This window comes from Dipteris shenzhenensis, chromosome 14 (genome assembly GCF_047967505.1).
Source record: "Dipteris shenzhenensis isolate YYH24624 ecotype China chromosome 14, Dip_SZ_1.0, whole genome shotgun sequence".
In the NCBI taxonomy this organism is placed as follows: domain Eukaryota; kingdom Viridiplantae; phylum Streptophyta; class Polypodiopsida; order Gleicheniales; family Dipteridaceae; genus Dipteris; species Dipteris shenzhenensis.
This window is the reverse complement of record NC_141609.1, coordinates 35,732,056-35,754,188: the sequence shown is the minus strand read 5'-3', so window position 1 is coordinate 35,754,188 and position 22,133 is coordinate 35,732,056. Positions and strand designations below refer to the sequence as shown.

General features: G+C 44.4%; 1 protein-coding gene across 1 annotated transcript; it reads right to left on the bottom strand.

The window, feature by feature from the left end:
- Positions 1 to 302: 302 nt before the first annotated feature.
- On the bottom strand, positions 303 to 11,652 carry LOC147894540 (uncharacterized; the record flags this gene model as incomplete). The annotated part of the gene is made up of 2 exons (XM_087385329.1): positions 303 to 1,141; positions 11,598 to 11,652. Coding segments are annotated over 2 exons (564 nt in total), but the record flags the coding sequence as incomplete, so codon positions are not given.
- Positions 11,653 to 22,133: the final 10,481 nt, after the last annotated feature.

Below are 22,133 nucleotides of genomic sequence, written 5' to 3'. Positions count from 1 at the left end.
TTTCAAAATATGATGTCACATGACTCTGAAAACCATGTGGCATAATTTGAGTTTCCAAACATAACACCACAAGACTAGACATACAAGTCAATAACATCACTCACATTTTTTGTTTTAACACACGACACAAGGCCACATAACTTACATTTTGTCCCAAAAAAACAACCCACCAAGAAAGAAAAAAGAAAAAATCAGCATGTGCACCACATGGTGGAGTCATGTGACTATTCCTCTTGATCTCCTTATAGTGAAGATATCATCATCCCCCCCCCCCCCACATCCACCCGCAAAAAACAGTCAACATGAGCTGGCATAAAGGCCAGGTTAAGATGGAAAATGTTGCACTCATTCACATCGGTTGCTCTTTGCACTTAATATTGTGGCCACTTCCAGGCCTACTTATTGTTTTAAGATGAAGGGCTGAATCCCTCTCCAAATACTGCCAAATTGAAATGGTCAGGCCTCGTGCAACAGTGATACAAGCATGCGCAAAGGTGGCAATATACAGGACGAGTACCTGAGGAATGGCCATCATTCATGAACTTCAGCCATAAAAAAAGGCCTCAAAACTACACTAAGCTTCATCACTGCAAATTTCCTTTACACTCTCATCGTCACTGTTGTAACACACCCTATTTCTTTTTTCCTTTCGTTTTTGAAGAGGGAACCTCTCTAGCTGATTTAAATCTATAGGTCCCACTGCGGAGCCGTTTCTGAAGTTTCTTTAATCGCTCAATATTGATGCCTTCTAAGGATTTATCATCATCATCATCATCTGAGTTGTCTACAAGGTAAGATGGCTTTGATCTGGCCCTTAGGTTTTGATATGCTGCTATTAACATATTCATGTCTGTAGCCACTTCCAACACATTGATAAATCGCCCATCAGGCCCTTTCTTCAACCTTGCCAAGCAGGATTTTATCCGCTCCTTTCTTGACTGAGGTTTCATATAGTCCTCGTTTGAATCATCCTGCTCCATGACTTTTCGAGTTTCTGTGCACTCCATGCTAGTGTCCAAAGCAAGCCCATTAGGCTGGGTCTCTGCACCACTATCTCGGAGGCCATCAGCAGATGGCAGATTTTTTCCAATAATCTCAGGCTGATCTGTTTTGCTTCTTGAACAAAAGCTCAAAGCATCCCCTGTTGCCACAAAGCTGACTTACTTGCATCATAAAATACCAGTGCAAAGAAGACAAAAGTATTACGGCCACTTTCAGCATCCATTAAAGAAATGGAGCAAAATAATATTAGTCTACATCACAAACAAAATCCTTCACCAAAGCTACCTCCCTCACATCACAAATACAAGCAGAGAAGGAAAAATATTACTGTCGATCTCAGCATTGATTGACACCTGAAAGTGGAGCAGGAAGTAAAAGCATATGCAAACATCGAGTCAAGACAAAAAGAAAACTAGATAAAACAATACTAGCAAATGATTTTTTGGGTTCCTAAGTACATAAATTTTAAAAATTCAAGAGAGCATGTACTGGTGGTGGCTCTCTAGAATTGTCTTTTTTCAACCAGTTGGTCCTAATATGACAAACCCCCAAAACCACACTTTTTAATCTACTTTTGAGACCTCTATCTTAAGCTACCACACTTCAAGATACAGATCTTGTTCGCATCACGATCGGAGGTGTCACTTAAAGACGATAGACCAAACTTGGCTTTAATTCTTGTGACTACACTTTCTTACTCCTCTCTCACCATACATCCATGCCAACCAAGGCTACTTCGGAGTCAGTTGATTCTCCTTAAAATAATATGCTGCGTTTGCTTGAAGTAGGCAACGTGAACACCATTCCCATCTGCTTCTATCGGTTGTCATAAGCAACTAGTTTTGTTGGTAGTTTGCTTGTTTGGAGGCCGCCTCTCCTGATAAAGAAAGAAAGAAGGAAGAAAGTTTATTAAAGTCTACTAAAGACCGATGGGTCTATGAGACTATAGAAAAGCTGATACGATGAGCAAAAGGGTGGAGCTACTAAGCGAGCATCCTAACCTATGCTAGAAAACTGTGTAGACATAGTTAATGCTATCATCATACATATCACCATAGTCATCATCATCATGACAGATGCAATCTGATCCGATACCTTACAGTGCAATACAGCACACACATGGCATGAAACGTCAAGGTATGCCCGGTGGCAGGCTGCTGGCTGTGTAGGCAACAAGCCCATGATAGATCGCTGTCTACTATTTGGAGTAGCTCATCGTGCCCTCCTGGCAGCTACTCTACGCCTGACAAGTGCCACAGTAACCCTGCCAGCTGTATCCCAGGTCTGAAGATAGATGAGATGTCAGCTAGTGTGATCTGTGCATCTGTCCTCGGTCAAGTGTGCCGTGTCTCGGTCTCGGGTTTTCTGCCTCTCCTTCTATCTGTGATTGGGGGGGCAGCATGCTCTGGCTAGAAGAACTCTATGATCACGCTCTGAGATGGGTAAAATAAGGCCTCCTGCCCTTGTCTCTGTGATCTGATGATGCGCTCTCTATGTCGAACTGCCTCATGAATGAAAGCGACGAGGCGCCTCTAATCTGGGTATGAGAGAAGTCTGGGAAGGTCCTTGAATCCGTCTCTGAAAAGGCAGTGGTATCGCCCACGGATCTCGTAAAGACTGGGCAACACAAGGCACTGGGTCAGGCATCAGGTGCCCCTAGAGGTCATTTCCAGATTTTGGTCAGCTAGCCGTCGGACACAGAAGGTCTCCTACTTCTGGATGGTTGCCGGTTGCCCATGGGGGTCTACCCATCGTCCCCTACCTGGAGCAGATGTGTGTTGATGGGAGTTGTCACCAACGTCGTGCGAGACGTTTCCATGCAGGAAACATGGTGGTTCTGAAACGTTAGGCTCAGTAACGTACATTTGTTATCACATATACAACCTAGCAATTAAACAAAACATGCACCGAAATAAGCTTGATGTGTGTGCAAGACGAGTGTGCATGCAGGGTCGCCAAGCAATTGTAGAAAGCACACTCCATCCAGTTGTTGATGATTTGAGAGTGCAGTTTGTTAGAAATGCAATTATTGGAGAGTACCAACCAATCAATGGTCAAGCAAGTGGATTCTCGGAGGGCATGGAATAGATGATCCTTGAAGATGCGATTCGTACAGCGTAGTGACTGTAGATCATATACTCAAAGTCTTGTGTCACTTGTGAAGCCTTCGCTATGCACCCACTACGATACTTGTATTACATGTGTCACCAGAGCAGAGCTTCATTGATGCAAGAGACTGCCATCACCTCTTGTCAATAACTACCCTTGTTGCCTTTTCGTCTGGCACACTTGTAGATTAGGCATTTCCAAAACATTTCCATGTTTCGAAAATATTCCAATTTTGGAAACATCAAGAAACGGGGTTTCCTGAGTTTTTAAGACGTTTCTTGCAACTAAGGTTGTCACCATTGCAAATATGGAGATCTGGAGACGATCCTGCATTGTCTCTGGAGTTTTCCCATAGCACAAAGGATTTCGCAGGGGGTCCTTGGATAGTGGCTCGATCGCAGAGGTTGCAAAGGGACTTCACTTGGGGCACGGCAGCCTTCTCCATTGACACCGTCACCTCATCTTACAAGATCTAGGGATAGGAAAGTAACCTGGGTTCTCTGGAAAATGATGGTTTCTCTGACAGCCAGTCTTTGTTGATTTGTATGGTTGGTTTTTTTCAAGCATTAATAGAAAGTTCTTTTCTCTGGGAAAACAAAGACTCCCATGTCTAATTCTTCATGATGGAGTTATATTCAAACTCCATAGCATCCTATCGTTGTTGGCTTTGATAGCTTCTATTAAAAAAAACACGATCCTACCTGTCCATCTGTGAAAATGCACTGGAATGTGAACAACAAACTGAGAGCACACCAAGCAAACTCGAACAACACGAAAAAATGTGATGGAAGAAGAGAATCGACACTCCAAAAACTCGCATGAAATATTGAGAAAATCTCCAAGTACAAGATCTATAAAGAAGGGGCAAGGGAAACCTACATATACGGGTGACACCCCTTGTAGTCATCCTGCTTGTTAGCTGACCTAGCTGATCAGCAGGTCGGCCTAACTCGACCCAAGTAGGTCAAGTTTGGTCTGGAGCATCCTACCTGTCCATCTGGGAAAATGCACCAGAATGCGAACAACAGACTGAGAGCACACCAAGCAAACTTGAACAGCATGAAAAAATGTGATGGAAGAAGAGTATCGACACTCGAAAAACTCACATGAATGTTGAGAAAATCACCAAGTACAAGATCTATAAAGAAGGGGCAAGGGAGACCTACATATAAGGGTGACACCCCTTGCAGTCGTCTTGCTTGTCAGCTGACCTAGCTGACCAGCAGGTCGGCCTAACTCAACCCAAGTAGGTCGAGTTTGGTCACGTTTATCCGATTGATGCAATCCAACCAAGTTGGGTTCCCAACTTGGTCCCCATCCTTGGCTGTTGGCCAGCCCCACCTATAGAACCCTATCCGGCTGAGAAACCAACCCGCCTGTGTGGTACCTTGGCAATGGATGGCCATGACATGCCCCTACTCTAGCACTCGTCCAGCAGCCTCCTAACCTCATTATCTACCTCACACTGGGCGCACACACCCACAAAGAAGCCCTCACTCCCTACTATACATACAGTAGATGTCAAAGTCCAACACCCTCTCTCAACATCTGGATGTCAGATCAACCCAAGGGAATTGGAATGCTCTCCAAGTAGTTGTGGAAGAGTCTTGGTAAACAGGCTGATCCATTGTCATTCGTCATACAGAAGGTCAACAAGATCTCCCCATCAAGAACCTTTTCATGTACAAACTAGTATTCTATCTCAATGAGCTTGGTCCGAGCATGGAACACTCGATTCTTCATAATTGCTATATAGCTCTGGTTGTCGCACTTAAATGACTGTTGGATCTCTCTATGGGAACCCAACTTCTCCAAGCAATCTCCAAAGCTAGACCACCTCAAAGGTTGCTGAACACACAGTCCGGTACTTAGCCTATGTGGATGACAAGGCCAGGTGGTTTACTTCTTACTAGTCCACGTATGGCTGTAGAACTGAGGGTAAACCAATAGCTAGTTGTCGATCTTTGTGTATCCGGATCTCCTTCCCAATCGAAGTCACTCCACCCCAGTAACTAGATCGTTGGCTTAAGACTCCCGCACCTGCCACATAGAATAGTCCTCAATCTCTCGTACCTTGTAGATGATAAAGTGAAGAGAGAGAGAGAGAGAGAGAGAGAGAGAGAGAGGAGTGCACACGATATAGTTACCTGTACACTCTGTTGTATTGAACATAAACATTAATATATACATGAGTATCCCTTAGGGTTAGGGTTTGGCCCTAATGCCCTATCTAGATGGTGCAATTTACGCCATCCTCAACACCCCTCTTAAATTGGACTAGGTAAGTAGACAGAGCATGTACAAGATCTTTTTGTGTTTCGTTTGGTGCATATCATAGCATCCAAAACTGAAAAGAAAAACTAGAAAGAATAATAGTATGTGCGTGTGTGAGCACAGTGACTATGTAGCAGAAGCATGTACAATGCGTACAACTTACAAGATCCTATACATATCATGTATTCCCCCCTCTTAAGTTGTGGGTCATCCTTCGCCTTTGGGAATAAAACCCAAAAAATTAGCTAAAGGGAAGAGGAAGGAAATATGCAGAAAGTATCGTCCACTTGGATCAAGGACTGGTCGATCAAAAGATGATTTTGTACATGACTGCATATATGGCTGCGTGCTGAACATGTCATTAGTCGCCGTGGACTATGCAGCTGCTCTGTAGAAGAGACATCCGATGTGATTCGGTAGGTTGTGACATACGAGGGTGTCACCGACCCAAAAGAGCTGACAACAATGGCAGAGGTATGCTGCAGTAGAATAATCTCTGTCATACGATGCGGTGCCGAACAAGACCACATAGTCGGTGTGGACAGAGTGATCCAGAGGCTGCATAAAAGAAGCTGGGGCTGAAGGTGCAGGTATGATACTCTGCTCTACTGATGAAAAGGCCCATACAACTTACAAGGTATAGAAGCATGTCCAACCTGTATGCTCAACTGCCATGAGCTGAAGGTCGTCTGATGTGTGCATGGCTAAACATACATCGGCATGAGATGTAGCATCTTGGCTCATCAAGAAGGAGCTAACAGTAAAAAAGCCTAGAAGCCTAAAATACAACTCAGAATGCATAAGATATCCCTCAGGCATATGCAATGCCGAATGCTGATGTCGGGATAGATCTGTAATCCTGGATCCACCAACCACTAATATGTATCACAACCATAAGTGCATACTGAAACACTGAGGTTCCCCAGGTTGCGCTATGGATGAACCTGATGATGTCCTCTGTGCACTAGGGCAGGGTTGCATTGATGCATAAATATCCTCATGCTGAGGAATGATCTGTTGATCGAAAGAGGTGGTGATTACTTGATCCAATGCAGCATAACTGAGTCGATGCTGGACTGTTCTAAAGACTAATATGTTGATCTATACTGGTGGTGGAAACTGTGTCGATAGATGTGATGAGCTCCGTGTCAGAGGGGAAAGCATCAATGATGGATGCAAGAATGGAATCACCTGAAAAGCTGAATGTACTGTGGCATGTACCTCTGCATGCTACAGAAGATATGAGTGCCTCATACTGAGGACTACATCTGTGTGCCAGTAGATGGAGTCGGATACATGCATGAATGTGATGGCTGTACATCACTTGAATTAGATTGTGCTGATGTCGATGGGACTGTCTCGTGCTAAGGGCTTACCATCAAATGTGCCTTTTTTTTTTTCAAGAAAATTACTTCATTAAGTATGAATGAAAACCGCGAGAGCAAGCTCAAATGCCGGAGTACATCATGCAATGCATGAAAAAACAGCTCAAAGTGAGCTAATAAAGAACCAAGGCGGAGGCTGAAAATGCCATCTCAACCCTGAAGGCAACTCAGAGAAGAAAGGAGATCCCCTCCAAACCCTGAAAAAAGTAACTCTCTTGGGGCTGCTCTGGAGGATCCCTGCATGCTCGCCCAAATGGCCATCAGAGTGTGTATTGTGTCAGTCCAAATACTGGCCATAGTCTGGGAAGGGTGAACCTGGATAACCTCCATCGCCTCTGTACACCTGGCTCTCCAAATATGCCAAGCTGCAATGCTAGCCAAAATCTCTCAAGATGTGTCTGCTGAGGCATGAGCAGCTCTGAAAGAAGTGTGGGGAACATCCTAGGGGGAACAAGATTCCACTGAATGTCGCCGTACAATGAAAGCTAGATCTGGATCATGTCCCTCGAAGAACACCTGTGGGCCGGTAAGAGATAACCAAGCCACTGAACCCCAGGTCATATAGAAAGGTGCTGTATGAAAGATGCTGAAAATCCTAGCAACACCTTTCCAAATCGTCCTCGCCTGTCTGCACTCCCAAAGGCAATGATGTACTGACTCAATTGCCATGTGACAACGAGGACAAGTAGGGTCAGCCCCGAACCTAGATCTCCACAGGTTCACTGCAATCCCTCCATGAATAGAAAGCCAGAAGAAAAGAGTGACCTTTCTATTCCTGAGGGATTTCCAAAGCCTACACCAAAAGTTCTTCCGCACAGTTGCAAAAATATGAAAACTATCCCAGTGTGGCGCTCTGGAGGGCCTCCAACCTCTACTGCTGAGCTGAAATCTTCGGGCATTTCTAGCTGTATATCGAAAGAAGGGAAAGCTCTTCTCTCTGTACCCCTCATCAATCCATTCCCACTCCCCTAGGTCCCACTACAAGAACCTAATAGGGGAACCACCATACAGCCAGAGTCTCCAAGAACCCAGCGCAAGGAGAATAGGATCAGGGTCAAGATACCACTGTGAATCCCTCCCCCACTCCATGAATCCTGCAATCTCGATAGGCTGAAATGCAACCTCCAAAAGAATATCATCAAAAGATCTGATAAGTTTGCCTCCCGACTGAACATCAAAGACAAGGGTATTCTCATGTGCATCCTGCAATGCAATGACCTGTAACGGAATGCCCGTCCCTGAGAACGCTCCCCACCAAGTGGACTCTATAAGCAGCATGTCATCTGTGTCAATCCACTCTAGCAGAATGGCTGATTGTATCTGCTGTATCCTGAGTGCACTCCCTCTAAGGTGGCCAACTGCTAAAAATCTATGATCCTCTGGAAGTCTCATAAAGGCATGCCAAGCACCTACAGTAGAGGCAGGTCTCCTCTCCCATCTAGACCATTGCATATAATGTGACACTCCTAGTGGCCTGCCATGATGATCCAAAATCGAGTCATTCCACATGATTGGCTGCCTTTGAATCTCTTCACGAGAAGTGGGTGGAACTCTGCAAAGTGTGTTTCTGAAGCAGCCCCAAGCTTTCAGAATAGCAGCCATGAGAGGGAAAGGTGGGGATTTGAGGTGGGCTTAGGTAAAGATCCATCTGCTGCTGTCCAACCAATCTCCCCCATGAGAAGGGGTGCAAGACCGAATGCTGCGTGAGAAAAAATCCTTCCAGGGCTCCTGTCCAAGCATCAATTCACGTACTACAAACTTGCAGAGCAAGGCCATACTCTGCAAGCTCGGGTCAATAATATTGAGACCCCCTTCTCCTGTGGGGAGAATGAGGGTCTCCCAAGCCACCCTAGATACAACATTTGAGGTGCCATCTAAACCGCTCCATAGAAAGTTCCTGATAGGTCTCATGAGCTGAGCAATACAATCTCTAGATCTGCACCAACATGAGTAAACAAACCAAAGCAGTGGCCAACAATACCTGGTTCACAACCACAACTCTGGATGCAAGGCCAAGTCTGGCTGAACTCCAAAAGATGAGTTTCCTCCTAATACTCTCAAACACGGGAGTGAACTGTTGTGCCGGAGAGATGCCCAACCTAACCTGGCATCTAATGGAGACTCCCCTCTAAATCCAAGTGAACCCTATGTCAATCCCCGAGACTGGAGTGTCCTCATCACTGATCCAAAAGCCATTGGATTTGTTCCAATTAATGTGTGCACATGCCGCAATGCAAAACAAATCCAATGCTGTCCTGAATGAATTCAGTGTTTGTGAAGTGGCATCCAAAAAAACAGCCGTGTCATCTGCCAACTCACTGTCTCAGAGCTCATCCTTCTGCCTCAAAGTGGCATCCAAAAAAACAGCCGTGTCATCTGCCAACTCACTGTCTCAGAGCTCATCCTTCTGCCTCAAAGGAAGCCTGAGCCCTACGATTCCAGCTTGAGCTCTAATGTAATAGCTCATAGCCTCAGCCACAAAGAGGAATAAAAAGGGGGCTAGGGGGCAACCCTGATGGACTGATCTGGTAATCTCAAACATGTCTCCCCTGACTCCACCAATAAGAACCTGGCTGTGGGCTGATCTGTAGAGGGCTGATACCCCTCTGATCCATGCATCTGAGAAGCCAAAGCGAGTAAGTATGCCCTCCAGAAAGCCCCAGTCTACCCTATCATAAGCTTTCTCAAAATCCAAGAGTAGAATGACCAGCCTGTGGCCATTATGCATGGCCCACTCCGAAGCCTCCCAAAATGAGAAGATGTTATCAAAGATGCTCCTGCCATGCACAAAACCCGTCTGCGTATCATGGATAAGATCTAGTAGAAAGGGCTGCAGACGAAGGCTGATAGCTTTAGCTAGGATTTTGTACAAGGTACCCAGCAAGGTAATCGGTCTCCACTGCGACACTAAATTCCTACAACCCCCTTTCGGAATCAAATGAATGAGGCCCTTTGTAAGTGAGTCTAGCATCTCACCCGAGTCCCATACACCCCGCAGGGCTGAGGTAATATGATCCCCAATCTGATCCCAAAAAGTAATAAAAAATAAGGGGATACGTCCATCTGAACCAGGACACTTGCCCTTGTGAAAGGCAGAAAAAGCAGTCCTGAACTCTACACTGAACTCTACATTGGTAAAGGGTGCATCAAGTGAAACAATCATATCCCCTGTCACCAACCCAGGTAAGTGTCGCCAAATAACCACTCTAGCATCATCTGTGGCCTGAGTGTCTGGATCTGCTCTAAGAAGGGAGGCATAGAAATCGGTGGCAACCTACAAGATGGCCTCTGGATGTGTTTGAAGAATCTGATGAAAAGTGACATCGTCCGGCTGTCTTCCTCGACAGGATCAAACCCCAAAGAAAAAGGGGTCAAAAAAATCCTCCTGAAGCTCAGTGCTAACGGGCTAGCCTGCAGCATTGTACGAGCTATCTCCGAGGAGTTAAAAACAACCTGGAAGAAACCTCACCCAAGCAGACGAACATCTGTAAGGTGTCCTGCGAGGTCTCCAGGTAGAGTGGTGAGCAGGTAGAGGAGGGGGGAAGAGGAGAGGGCTGAGGCGGGGGGGTAGTGAGCGGGGGAGAAGAGAGGGGGGTAGAGGAGAGGGCTGAGGTGGGGGGTAGGGAGCGGGGGAGAGGAGAGGGCTGAGGCAGGGGGTAGAGAGCGGGGGAGAAGAGGGGGGGATAGAGGAGAGGGCTGAGGCGGGGGGAAGGAAGCGGGGGAGAGGAGAGGGCTGAGGCGCAGGGTAGGGAGCAGGGGAGAGGAGAAGGCTGAGGTGGGGAATAGGGAGAGGAGGGGACGGGCTGAGAGGGCGGGGAAGGGAGAGCGGGCTGAGAGGGCGGGGAAGGGGAGCAGGCTGAGAGGGGAGGGGGCGTGCTGAGAGGGAGAGGAGGGGGAAGGAGGGAGAGGCTGAGGGAGGGGGAGAGGGGGAGAGGCTGAGTGCGAGGGAGAGGGAGGGAGGGAGGGGCTGAGGGAGAGGGGGCAGCAAGGGTCGGGGAGGAGCAGCAGCTCACCGTTTCAAAATTTTTTATGTCAAATGTGCCTTGTGTTGTGGCCTTACCGAGAAATGTGCATGACCAGACAATGTGGGCTGATACATGCTAACATGTGGTAAATTTGCATCTGATCTCTCAGGAACAATGATCGGTCTGCATCATAAATTGGAACATACCCTGTGGCAATGTATCATCGCAGTAGGTTCTCTTTCCACTCACGGATCTCATCTGGAGTCATGACTAGTATATCATAAACTGTGTGATGTGGATAATTCCATGCTAGAGGTGGTCTCCCTATACTGGTATTTCTTGTTTTGTTGCTTGTTTACAACCTGCTGTAAGTCTCAATCATAACTGTAGTCTTAAGACAGCCATGGCTTATAACCTTGTGTGTGTACAGCTCATTATGTATATGTTGTGCAAGACCAACACACTGTGCCCCAATATGAAAAGCAATTTAAATGGTGAAGTTTAGCAAATCCAGACTACCTTATTCAACAAGGATAGCATTGACATGATTAATTTTTTCACATCAGTTGGCTCGAGATTGAAACTTCACTTTTTTCTGTCTTTCCCAAAAAAAAAAACAGCTACAGAACCCCTCATATACAGAATAGAGATCTTTAAAAGCTTTGTAAAATGCTTCCACTAACGTTTGATAATTTTGATTCACATAGCAATAGTAGCCATATGAGATATGATACAAGGTCTAATGATCTGATCTCACATCTTATTAGACAAGCAAAAACTGAAATCAATAAAAATTACAGCCATGTATGTAGGCATACTTTTGAGACAGTGAACCAATATACACATTAACAACCTCACTAACCTTTCCGAGGAAACTTATACTTGGTTGAGAGTTCTATTGCTCTGTATGAATCACACAACTCTCTTCGAAAAAGCTTGGAGAGCATTGTAACCACTCTTTTCCGCCAACTGCAACCCTACAAAATAGACTCCTCTATCAATGAAATTCAGAAGTACCAAGGAAAGCATTATGTCAATTACCCTAAGGCTTTGGTAATCCCGTGCAGTTCCAGAAATAAAATAGAAGAATCAATGAAAGCCCACAGCATTGCAAGGATTATATAAATCCAGTGCAGCCTTCACAGCATTCCACTTGAAAACCTTCGACTACTGGATGTTGACATGAACAGGACGCTACTCACATCAGCAATGCCGATATGATGGGTGCAGGTCACATGCAAAAAGCTATAACTCAGTGAGCAGACATGCTGAGTTTCTATCACTTTTTCCTAAGGAAAAGGCCAGGCAAGGCCATGGTGAAGCTTGCACTAGAGGGCAGAGTTAGTGAAATGCAGTAAATAGTCTTTAAAAAAACATCATAGAGACTTGCTTTCAACCATTGAAGGGGGGACATATTCTTGAAGGTAGCCAGTTGAACAATGTACCATACAAAGAGGGACCCCTAATAAGATGATAAGAAATTACAGCTATAGACATGCACAGTACACAGCAAACAAGCTCATGAACTCCTGGTCGCCTTTGTGCAGCTGTGTCCATCTAGAGCAGATATACTACATCAAACCCTTGGCTGGCACTCGTTGCGATCACCAACCTAGGCTGACCTCACTGCAAGGCTATCACAGATGGTTCGAGGCTGACCAATTAAGTGGGCAGCGACTGAGATTTAACCACCTATTGTGTAACATGTAAGCATTTCTTGACCTAACAGAATTAGGGTGTGCGTAAACAGAAAATAACTGTGATGATAGCAGACAATGGAGACTGAAACTGAAAAGGATTTTACTGGCATACTAAATTAATTGAATTTATGGAGGATTATCTGAGTTTGTGGAGGACTCCATCATACCTCACAAAATAATGGACACTGATACCGAGTGTCACTCAACCGATAGGGCTGCCGTATTCACAGCAAATGTGATAACTTCTAAACTTGGGGTCCACAAATGGATTGATAAATTACAATGGGATGGAAAGATTACACTTGTCAGCTGAATTTGTTACACCTAGACCCTCGTATGGCCCTGTAGGCCTAGGATAGCTAGTTCTAGTTAGCTTTCAGTCCATTTGGGACAGTTAGGTCAGTTGATCATCGTATGGCTATTACGACATTTAGTCCTACCCTAGTCTTACACTACGGTTAACTATCATGCCGACTTATACTTTCATTTTACCCATTCTGCAATGGACGTACCGTTTCTATCTATACTGTTTGCTGCTCCTTGCATCCCAACAGTATCAGAGCAGGTTTTTCTCTCTGTTTCTGTCCCTGTCCCCTTTTGACTCGACTCAGAAGGAGAGTTTTGTGGGAAGTCCCACTACATTTGTTTAACAATAACTTTTAATGGTATCTTGAACCGGCGCTGCCCTTGTTTAGATAGACACCTATCGATTTATGGCGCTTTATGCTTCTAAAACTGTCAGCCAGTTCTCATTTAACTTCTATAAGCTGCTGCAAGTTGGCATTCAGCCTCTACTACCAAGATGATTTGCCTTAAAACTGCCATCGTGGGACAGTTTCTTCGCCATTTGAGCCGTGTTACGTCAATAGTCAGCCCTACGGTACATTCCATACAGGCGTACAGGCCATACAGGCTGTACAAAATTTGTCTGTCCAATCAGCAAATAGTAAAGGCAAGGTTGCTCTAACTGGGTTTCCCAACCTCCAAGTTTGAACCGAATCGACAGATTCTCGGCCGTTATTCTTAATTATAGGGTCTATTTAGAAGCAGCCTGTCACGCTCAAGAGTGTGCGCTCCCAGTTTCTTTTTATGGCAAAACATTAGGCTCAGATACGATGCCTATATAGCACTGTGAATGGGTTCAACTAAGCAAATGGTGTTTCGCTTGTGGAACTACGGGCTCTCTCTCTCATTGACGTTTCGGTCTATTATATATTTTCTTTGTTTCTTTTATTTTTCTCTGTAAATCATAGTATCTTACGTACCTGCTCGACAGACGAGCGTTCGAAGTTAAGCACATGCACGCTGGGCTACTCGAAAATGCAAGGAGGATTCACAAATGTTTGATTGTTTGACAAGTTTAAAACAAGATGAATTACATTCACTAGGCCTCTTTAGTGTAGTCACTAGTGTTTGTGTGTACAAGAGAATGGTGTAAAACTCAATCCGAAATTGATTGAGGCAAAGCCAACTCATTAACTCAGACTGGCACCTTGAGTCTTCAAAGGCATGGAACAAACTCAAGCTAGCACGGTGGATTGCAACCCTCTGATAGGAAACCACGTGGACCAATAGATGCAATTCCGTTTTAAGGAGAACATCAACACTAAGGCCAATAAATAAAGATTACTACCTTTTAAGATGTTCGGACTTTGAGCGGCCTTTCCAAGTCGCCCAAGTTTAGGGTGCTTATAGACTACACCCGCCCATGCCCACCTAGACCGTGGGCTTGACATGGTCCGTGGTCGAGCAATCTTGCCTGTCCCTGATCCGTGGGCATGCCCATGGTGGGGTAGTCTAAAAGCACCTGCATACAACTGATTGCTTATGTTAAGGGGGGCATAATTGCAAAAATCAATTAATTAGTTTTTCCCCTCAAATTAACTTAATTAGCTTGAGTTAGAAGGTCCCCTCACGAATTAAGTCCCTCGTCACCTCCCCTGCCTTTTCCCTCCTATCCTCAACCCTACCCCTCCCTCCACCTCACCGACCATCTGGCTCTGATTGTCATCTCCTTACTCTCCCCCCCCCCCCCCCCCTTCCCCCTTCCGTCTCACTCTCTCCCTCTCCCTTCTCGTCCTTACTGAGAAATATATGATCATAGCATCCGATACAACGGGACTATGTGTACTTAAGTGCAATGGGTTGTCTAAGATTCTAATTGTGTGCTAGGCTTATGATACATGTGAGTGCTATGTGGCAACTAATTATACTCACCTCCTTGCATGTGGGACACTTGGAGGTCGTGTGTAAGAGAAGTGGACTTCTTCCCTTGTCTATTTAAGGTCTTGTACATGAGTATGTGAGCTACCTTTGTAAGTTATATCCTCTTAGTGATCAATCAAACTTTGTGCTTTGTAACATCTTGTCTCTCATGCTCTCATCTCTCTTTCTACATTCCACATTAGCTTCTCTCTCTCACTTGTAACAAAGTAGCTATGTTCAAGGCTCACCTTCCAAGCTTTCCTTCCTTGCTCTTGCTTGCCTTCCTCATTTCTACCTTTCTTGTGTGTGTGCGTGCGTGCGTGTGTGTGTGTGAGAGAGAGTGAGTGAGAGAGAGAGAGAGATTCCTTTGATGGGCTGATTGTGTTGTGAGTGTAGTTTCTAAGTGAGAGAGAGGAGCCTATTCTGTATTCTTGATGGTAGGAGTGCATTAGGCACATCTTTGCAGACTACAGTGCTAGAGAGAGAGAGAGAGAGAGAGAGAGAGATTCCTTTGCTAGGTTGATTGTGATGTGAGTACTTTATGAGTGAAAGAGGGGAGCCTATTCTCTATTCTTGGTGGTCAGAGTGCATAAGGCATATTTTTACAGATTGTGGTCTAGTCTTCTAAAACCTGTGAGCCTTGCAACGCTTATATGCAGAGTTGGAGGCAGAATCTTGACTTGGAGTCTTTAAGGAAGTTATAGAGACTTCAAGAGCTATGTTTTTGCTCTTTACATTGCTTCAATCCAAATAAATTTTTATTAACTAATATTAAAATATAATTTTGCTCAAAATATATATTGTTAATCTATAAATTAACATAACCTAATTAGATCCAGTTGCTAGTCTAGGGTGGCTTCACTCTAGGTAGCTAGAGCTTTGCAGTCATGGCTATTTGCTTTCCTTTGCATCAAGGATGTGGAGCAAGCGAGGTGTCATGAAGAGCTATGTGGACGTGGGCAGTGTTGTGTGAGGATAGAGAAGCTCAAGGTGCAAGGGCAAGGATTTGGAGTTGCCTAGCTTGTTTTGCAAGGTGATGGCCTTGCAGTTCTTTTGCATTGTGAATCATTTCTTTTCCTTCCTAAGTCTCAATTCGGTTGCATGGGTTTCCCGATTGCATGGGCATTTGCTTTGTGCATTCGTTTCCATCTCTCTTGCTAGTTGAATGCTCCATAAGCTGAAATGAGTGCGATACTCAAGAAGTGTTCATTTGTCTGTTTCTACACTAGACAGAGCAAAGCTCTTTTCTGTATCTATGTGGTGAGAAAAGGGTGATGTCGAAGATGCTAAGGCTTGGACTTTCTGCTTGCTATGATAGCGAGCTTGGTATGATTCTAAGAGGCAGTTCTATCTTGTATTCACCAGAGAAGGCGAGCCATTATAGAAGCTATCAATGCCCTCTAGGTGGGCTTGTAGGAGTTGAATTGACATGCTTTGTTAGTTGTTAGCATGCCATCGGCCGTGTATAGTCTAGAGGGATGCTAAATAGGTAGGCGCGGTTCACATTTGATTCCCAAGATTAGACGAGTGCTTGTTCATTTGTATTGAGCACATTGTGATGGTTGCTATTCAAGATTCCAAGGAGCCGATTGTGCAATTGGTTTGGAAGAGTAGACGATTCACTTGCACAAGCTATCAATGTCTTCTTGATGGCTTGTGGATAGTGAATAGATAATGGTTGTTTGGATATGCTTCCATAGGATTTTTTGGCAACCATTGTTTTATTAAGAGCCTCAGCATCGAGATATGATAGGATATGTGAAGCTCTAATTGGTGCATGATAATAAACCGCAGCTTTTTGTGAGTGTGCAAAAGCCATGGAAATCTCTCCCTTGCGCTTCATTAACATGTCACTTATCTTTGTACCTGCATGTCTTTCATCTTTGCATTCTACCTCTTACACCTCTGAGGGCTTTTCTTGTTCTCCACCCAGCCACAACTCCACAAAGTGCTCCTCAAGTCCCCATCCCATTCTTAGTGAACTTCCTTGTTTCTTCTCTTTCCTTTGTGGAGCCTCTCTCTGGAAGTCTCCCCAAAAACCAGGAGCCCACCTGAGTGCCACATGTCCATAAAGGACCTTAGTACCTTTCTGCCTTTAGGCCTTAACATTGCACTCCCCATTCTTGCTTAGGCCTAGGATAGTTCCTAGTCGCAGACCCTCTAGGCTCCCATCAACCAAGCATTGTCGATCCTATTGGAACGTGGGGGAGAATAGATGCATTGTGGCAAGAGGAGTGAGAACACAAAAGATGTAGCAATGGGTGTTCTATTGATTTGAGAGGGAAATCCCTCTTTTATAGAAATGGAGAGGGGGTGGCCTAAATCCATAGCACCTCTCCTACATCAAAGGAGGTAACTCCTAAATCATAGTAATTCCACAATCATACGCACCACCCCATGTGGGGGCCTTTGCATATTACATCATCACCTATGTCATGGCCTATGGCACTAAGTGTGCCTCTTCTACACACACACACACAAAGGCACCCCGCCTTGCATTACATCATCACCTATGTCATGGCTTATGGCACTAAGTGTGCCTCTTCTACAGACACACACGCACAACCATACGATTGCTAGTGGATGCACACATGCACCTAGCAAGCCCTTGATCACACATATCCCAACATACTTCCCCTCAAAGGTTTGCCTCATGCTATGTCAAGGATACATCTAGTCACATAGTTTCACAAGCCATCTCATGGTGGTCAAGGATAAATCTAAGGATAGGATCTCATGCTAGCAAAGATGGCCAAGGGTCAAGGTTTACAAAAATGGGATAGACCCCCCCTAAATGGTTATCTCCCTTGCATGTACAAGGATTAATCTTAGGCCTTTATGTGGACCTAGTTTCTCACGTTTGCAAGAGATACCATGGGAGCAAACACATACCATATGGCCTACATGATATGGTGACCAAAGGTGATTTACAAAAGACAAAACACATAACATTCTTTTTGGAGTACTCATTAGGAAAAAAGGGAGCTCATTTTGGGGCCTTTTAGAAGAGAGAGAAAATAAGCTCTCAACCAATCAGGAGTGGGCCAATGTAACGTTGAAAATTCAACAAAAGAAGATGAAAATAAGAAAAAGAAATAGTACTATATGTTCATAGAAGCATGTCACATTAATGAGGTGATCTGATTTGAATCTTTAAAAAATTTATTTTCAGTGCAGAATTTGGTGATTCTGACACCGCAGACAAAAGTGCCAAATCGCACTTTGCTGCAAATCGCGTTTTTCGGCCTTTTTTGGCCGTTTCCGGGCCTCCGGATGTCCGATTCCAGCGTTTCCAGTGCCATTCTTGGGGTTTTGGGCCGTTCCGGACGCGTCTGCGGTGTCAGAATCACCAAATTCTGTACAGAAAAGTGTTGCTATTATATGAACATTGAATGTAAAGCATGTGAAAGAATATATTTATTCCTTTTCACACTGATATTTCTCATGCAAGTATCCATATTTTCTTGCTTTTGTAGAGAGAGAAAAGAGAAAATAGTGAATTTCTTACAGGGCCCCAAAATGAGCTCCCTTTTTTCCTAATGATTCCAGGCAGAGAACCTAAAAATTTTGACCAACTGATGATAAATAAAGTTCAAAAGAAGTGCTCAAACGGCAAAGTCTTTATCTTCTACCACAAATTTTGTTTCGTCATTTGTTGATGGAGTTCTCTCTTCAACCAGATTTTCTTTATTGTTGATGGAGCTTTTTTTCACAAGATATGCTTCATTCTCTTTGGAGTTGTAGTAGGAGCCAGTTGATGTCATTCTTTTCCTTGTTCTCCTTGATCTTCTTATTGTCTTCAACCTCTTCCTCAATGTGGTTGGTCTTTTCACAAAAGCATTCTAATATTTTGTGAATAAGTATCTTCATCTTTGAGTGCTTACATTTGGCACCAAATATCTTGTCAAGTGTCTTCCATGCATCATGTGAAGTGTCCTTCCCATCAATGTGATGAATATAGTCATCAATAAGACCCAAAGCAATAATTGCTAGAGCCTTTTCATCTTTTACTGGCCATGATATTTCACCTTTTCTTGTTGAAGGTTTCTTCTTCTTTCCACAAGCAATATTCCATAGACCTTTCTTCTTGAGAATGAATTTGGTCTGCCAAGTATGGAAAGAATGACCATCTATCTTACTCATACTAGCCATTAGGAAGGTCTTACCTCTTACAAGGCAGTGTCTATTCCTTCACAAAATAGCATTCAAACATATTCAATTCAAAATATATCATAAATGCATCATGAGTATTTACCAAAACTGTCAAACTACAGGACAGTGCTCCAAAGATAAGACTGGAAAATGCCTCAGATCACTTCCAATGGTCAAACATCCAAAAGACCAAAGATAACTGAGATAATAATGAAACTTTCTAGCACTTAACCATATTCAATGGTTCATATTAGAAGCAATATCACTGTTACCCCCAAATTGAACAGTCTGAAGTTGGAGGGTGCAATTGAAGCTAAAGATAAAAGCTTTGAGAGGGCTTTCAAAGGCAAATGGAAGCTCTTACTAAGGACTACTTCCAGTAGAGAGGAATGGCAAAATTTTGAGTTGTGTCATTGTGGAGAGATGCACCTATTCCGACTGTTTCTTTTGTGTTTTCTCCTTACTAAAGCAAGAATTTGAGATCAAATTTCATCAACAACAAGCTCATAGTGTTTCCCACCCATGGCTTAGAGGAATTGATGAATGGTCACGTTTGTAGGTGAAAGTTCGGCGAGCAGAGAACGGGTCGACACGGGCAGATGAAGCAAAATTCCAAAGAATGCTTGGTGTCAAAGGTGCACCTCAAGTGGAGGATACTTCAACTCAGAGGACTCTGGGAATGGTTGCTTAATGGAGGAGAACAGAGCTAAGGAAAATCTAGGGAGAAAGAGGGCAGAAATGAAAAAGAAGGTGGAGGGTCGAGAAGAAGATGATGAGGTGCCATATTGAAGCTAGAATGGGCTAAGGACTCAAGGAGGCTCTAATACCAAATGTTGGAATGTGGGGGAGAATAGATGCATTATGGCAAGAGGACTGAGAACACAAAAAATGTAGCGATGGGTGTTCTATTGATTTGAGAGGGAAATCCCTCTTTTATAGAAATGAAGAGAGGGTGGCCTAAATCAATGGCACCTCTCCTACATCAAAGGAGGTAACTCCTAAGTCATAGGAATTCCACAATCATAGGCACCACCCCATGTGGGGGCCTTTGCATTACATCATCACCTATGTCATGGCCTATGGCACTAAGTGTCCCTCTTCTACTATTAACTAGAAAAGAAATCAAGGCATGAGGCTAGACGCTAGGCATGGTGATGCTCGAGGGCCATGGGGGAAAGGGAACGTGAGGGGAGAAGCGTTAACATGGGTGGAAATGAAGAGGGAGACTATGGCACAAGGGGGAAGGGAGAGGGGAAAGAGGAGCATGTACATGATGGGAGGTGGAATGTAGAGATGGAGACATCAAGGGAAGAGGGTCATGCTTTATTTGAAAGGAAGGATGGGGGATATCAAAGTACTAGCTAGGTGGCTTTACAAGAATGAGTGTGTCACATCAAGGAATAGCCCCCTCCTTTTATAGCCAAGAGAGGGGGTCTCTCCCAATAAATGCATCCTCCCACATGCATGGTGTGTGTGGAGGAATCTCCCATGTGGGCTAGGTAGGTACACACTCTCAATTGTGTGTGACAACCCTTTGCCTCATTTTTCCACATAAATCAAACCCCATATCCCAAGTCTAAGATACTCCCTTGGTCTCTTCCCAATTTTATAATATGTTCAAACATCTAGGAGGACAAGTGGAGGGTTGGCACAAGGAATCTTGCCACCTCATCCTACTTTCCCCATTATTTAACTTGCATTCTTGGACTATCTACACCCCCCCCCCCAATGGGCCTATCCAAATGTAGGCATGGGACCGCCTCGGTGGAGGGGTGGCACATGGAGGAACCATGCCACCTTAACATTTTATAATATTACTACCATGGATTATGTACAACACACCTTATGGGTCCTCTTACGTGGAAGGGTGGCACATGGTCATGCCCTGCCACCTCAACCCTAGGCCCTATGCAGACCATATTTTATTATACTATTGCCACACATACAAGCACACACACATACATATGCCTTTTACCTTGGTCAAATTTATCCATAAAAATTCCCCCCCCCAAGTAGGGAATGCACAACATTTCCATGCTTGGGACCATCATGCACAAAGAAGGGTTTGAGAGCACTTGTTGATCACCTTCTTGCCATATGGCTCATGCAGCTCTTGAACTTGTATAGACCCATTGCTATGTTCCTTGATGACTTTGTATGGACTGGTCCACAGTGGAAGGAACTTTTTATCCATTTGGTGGTCTAATCTGTTGTCAAAGCATAGCACAACATCCCCTTCAGCAAAGTGTCTTTCCCATCCCTTACGAATCTTCGCATCCAAGTGACCCTTTTGTCGATTCTTTTGGATCTCTGTTTGATGTAGTGCAAGGCATCGGGTTTCATCTAACTTCTCAAGTTATACCAACCTGGCCTCTACATGTTCATCTTCTATCATCCTCTGTTCTTGTGCCAATCTCAAGGCCAGAATCTCTATCTCTAGTGGTAAAACTACCTCATTACCGTACACCAACTCAAAAGGAGTGTGACGTGTAGACGTTTTGTGGGTGATGTTGTAAGCCCACACGGCTTTAGTGACCTTTTGATCCCACTAGCTCCTGTTCCCTGTGGCCATTTTCCCCATGGATTTACAAAGGACGCTGTTGGTCTGCTCCGTTTGTCCATGGATGCTGGATAATAGATGCTAGAAGTGTGATGATCAATACCCATGCGATCCATGAGCAACTCCACTCCTTCATTTAAGAATGGACTCCCATGGTTAGATACTATTTCCATGGGTGTCCCAAACCTTGTGCAGATACGTTCAAATATGAAATTTGAAACTGCCTTACCATTTGCAGCGGGGAGGGTGATAGCTTCAACCCACTTAGTGACATACTGAGTGGCTACCAAAAGATACTTCTTTTTGCGGGCAGTCATGGGCAGGGGCCCGACAAATTCTATTCCCCACTTCTGAAACGGATGGATGGACATCACTGGATGATATTGCCCAAGACGCAAATCCTTCCTACCAAAGAATTGGCATGGTTCATGAGTTTTGCAATACATAGTGACATCCTTGAACAAGGTCGGCCAATAGTACCTAGCATGTAACATCTTCTTAGCTGTATAGTCACCGGCATAGTGGCCTCCACAAAATCCATCATGATAATGCTTCAATACTTTAGGTATTTCATCTACATCAATGGCCTGTCTTAGTACCCCATCCATGCCTTGACGGTACAATACCCCATCAAAGAGATTGTAGTGCCTACTATCTCTACGAATTTTCTTTCTCTAATAGCTAGTACTTTCTGGAGGAAAGGAGAAAGCGGTCTGAAACCTGTAAATACCACCATACCATGGATCCCCAACTTCTATGGCCGCTACAAGGGTTACATCGA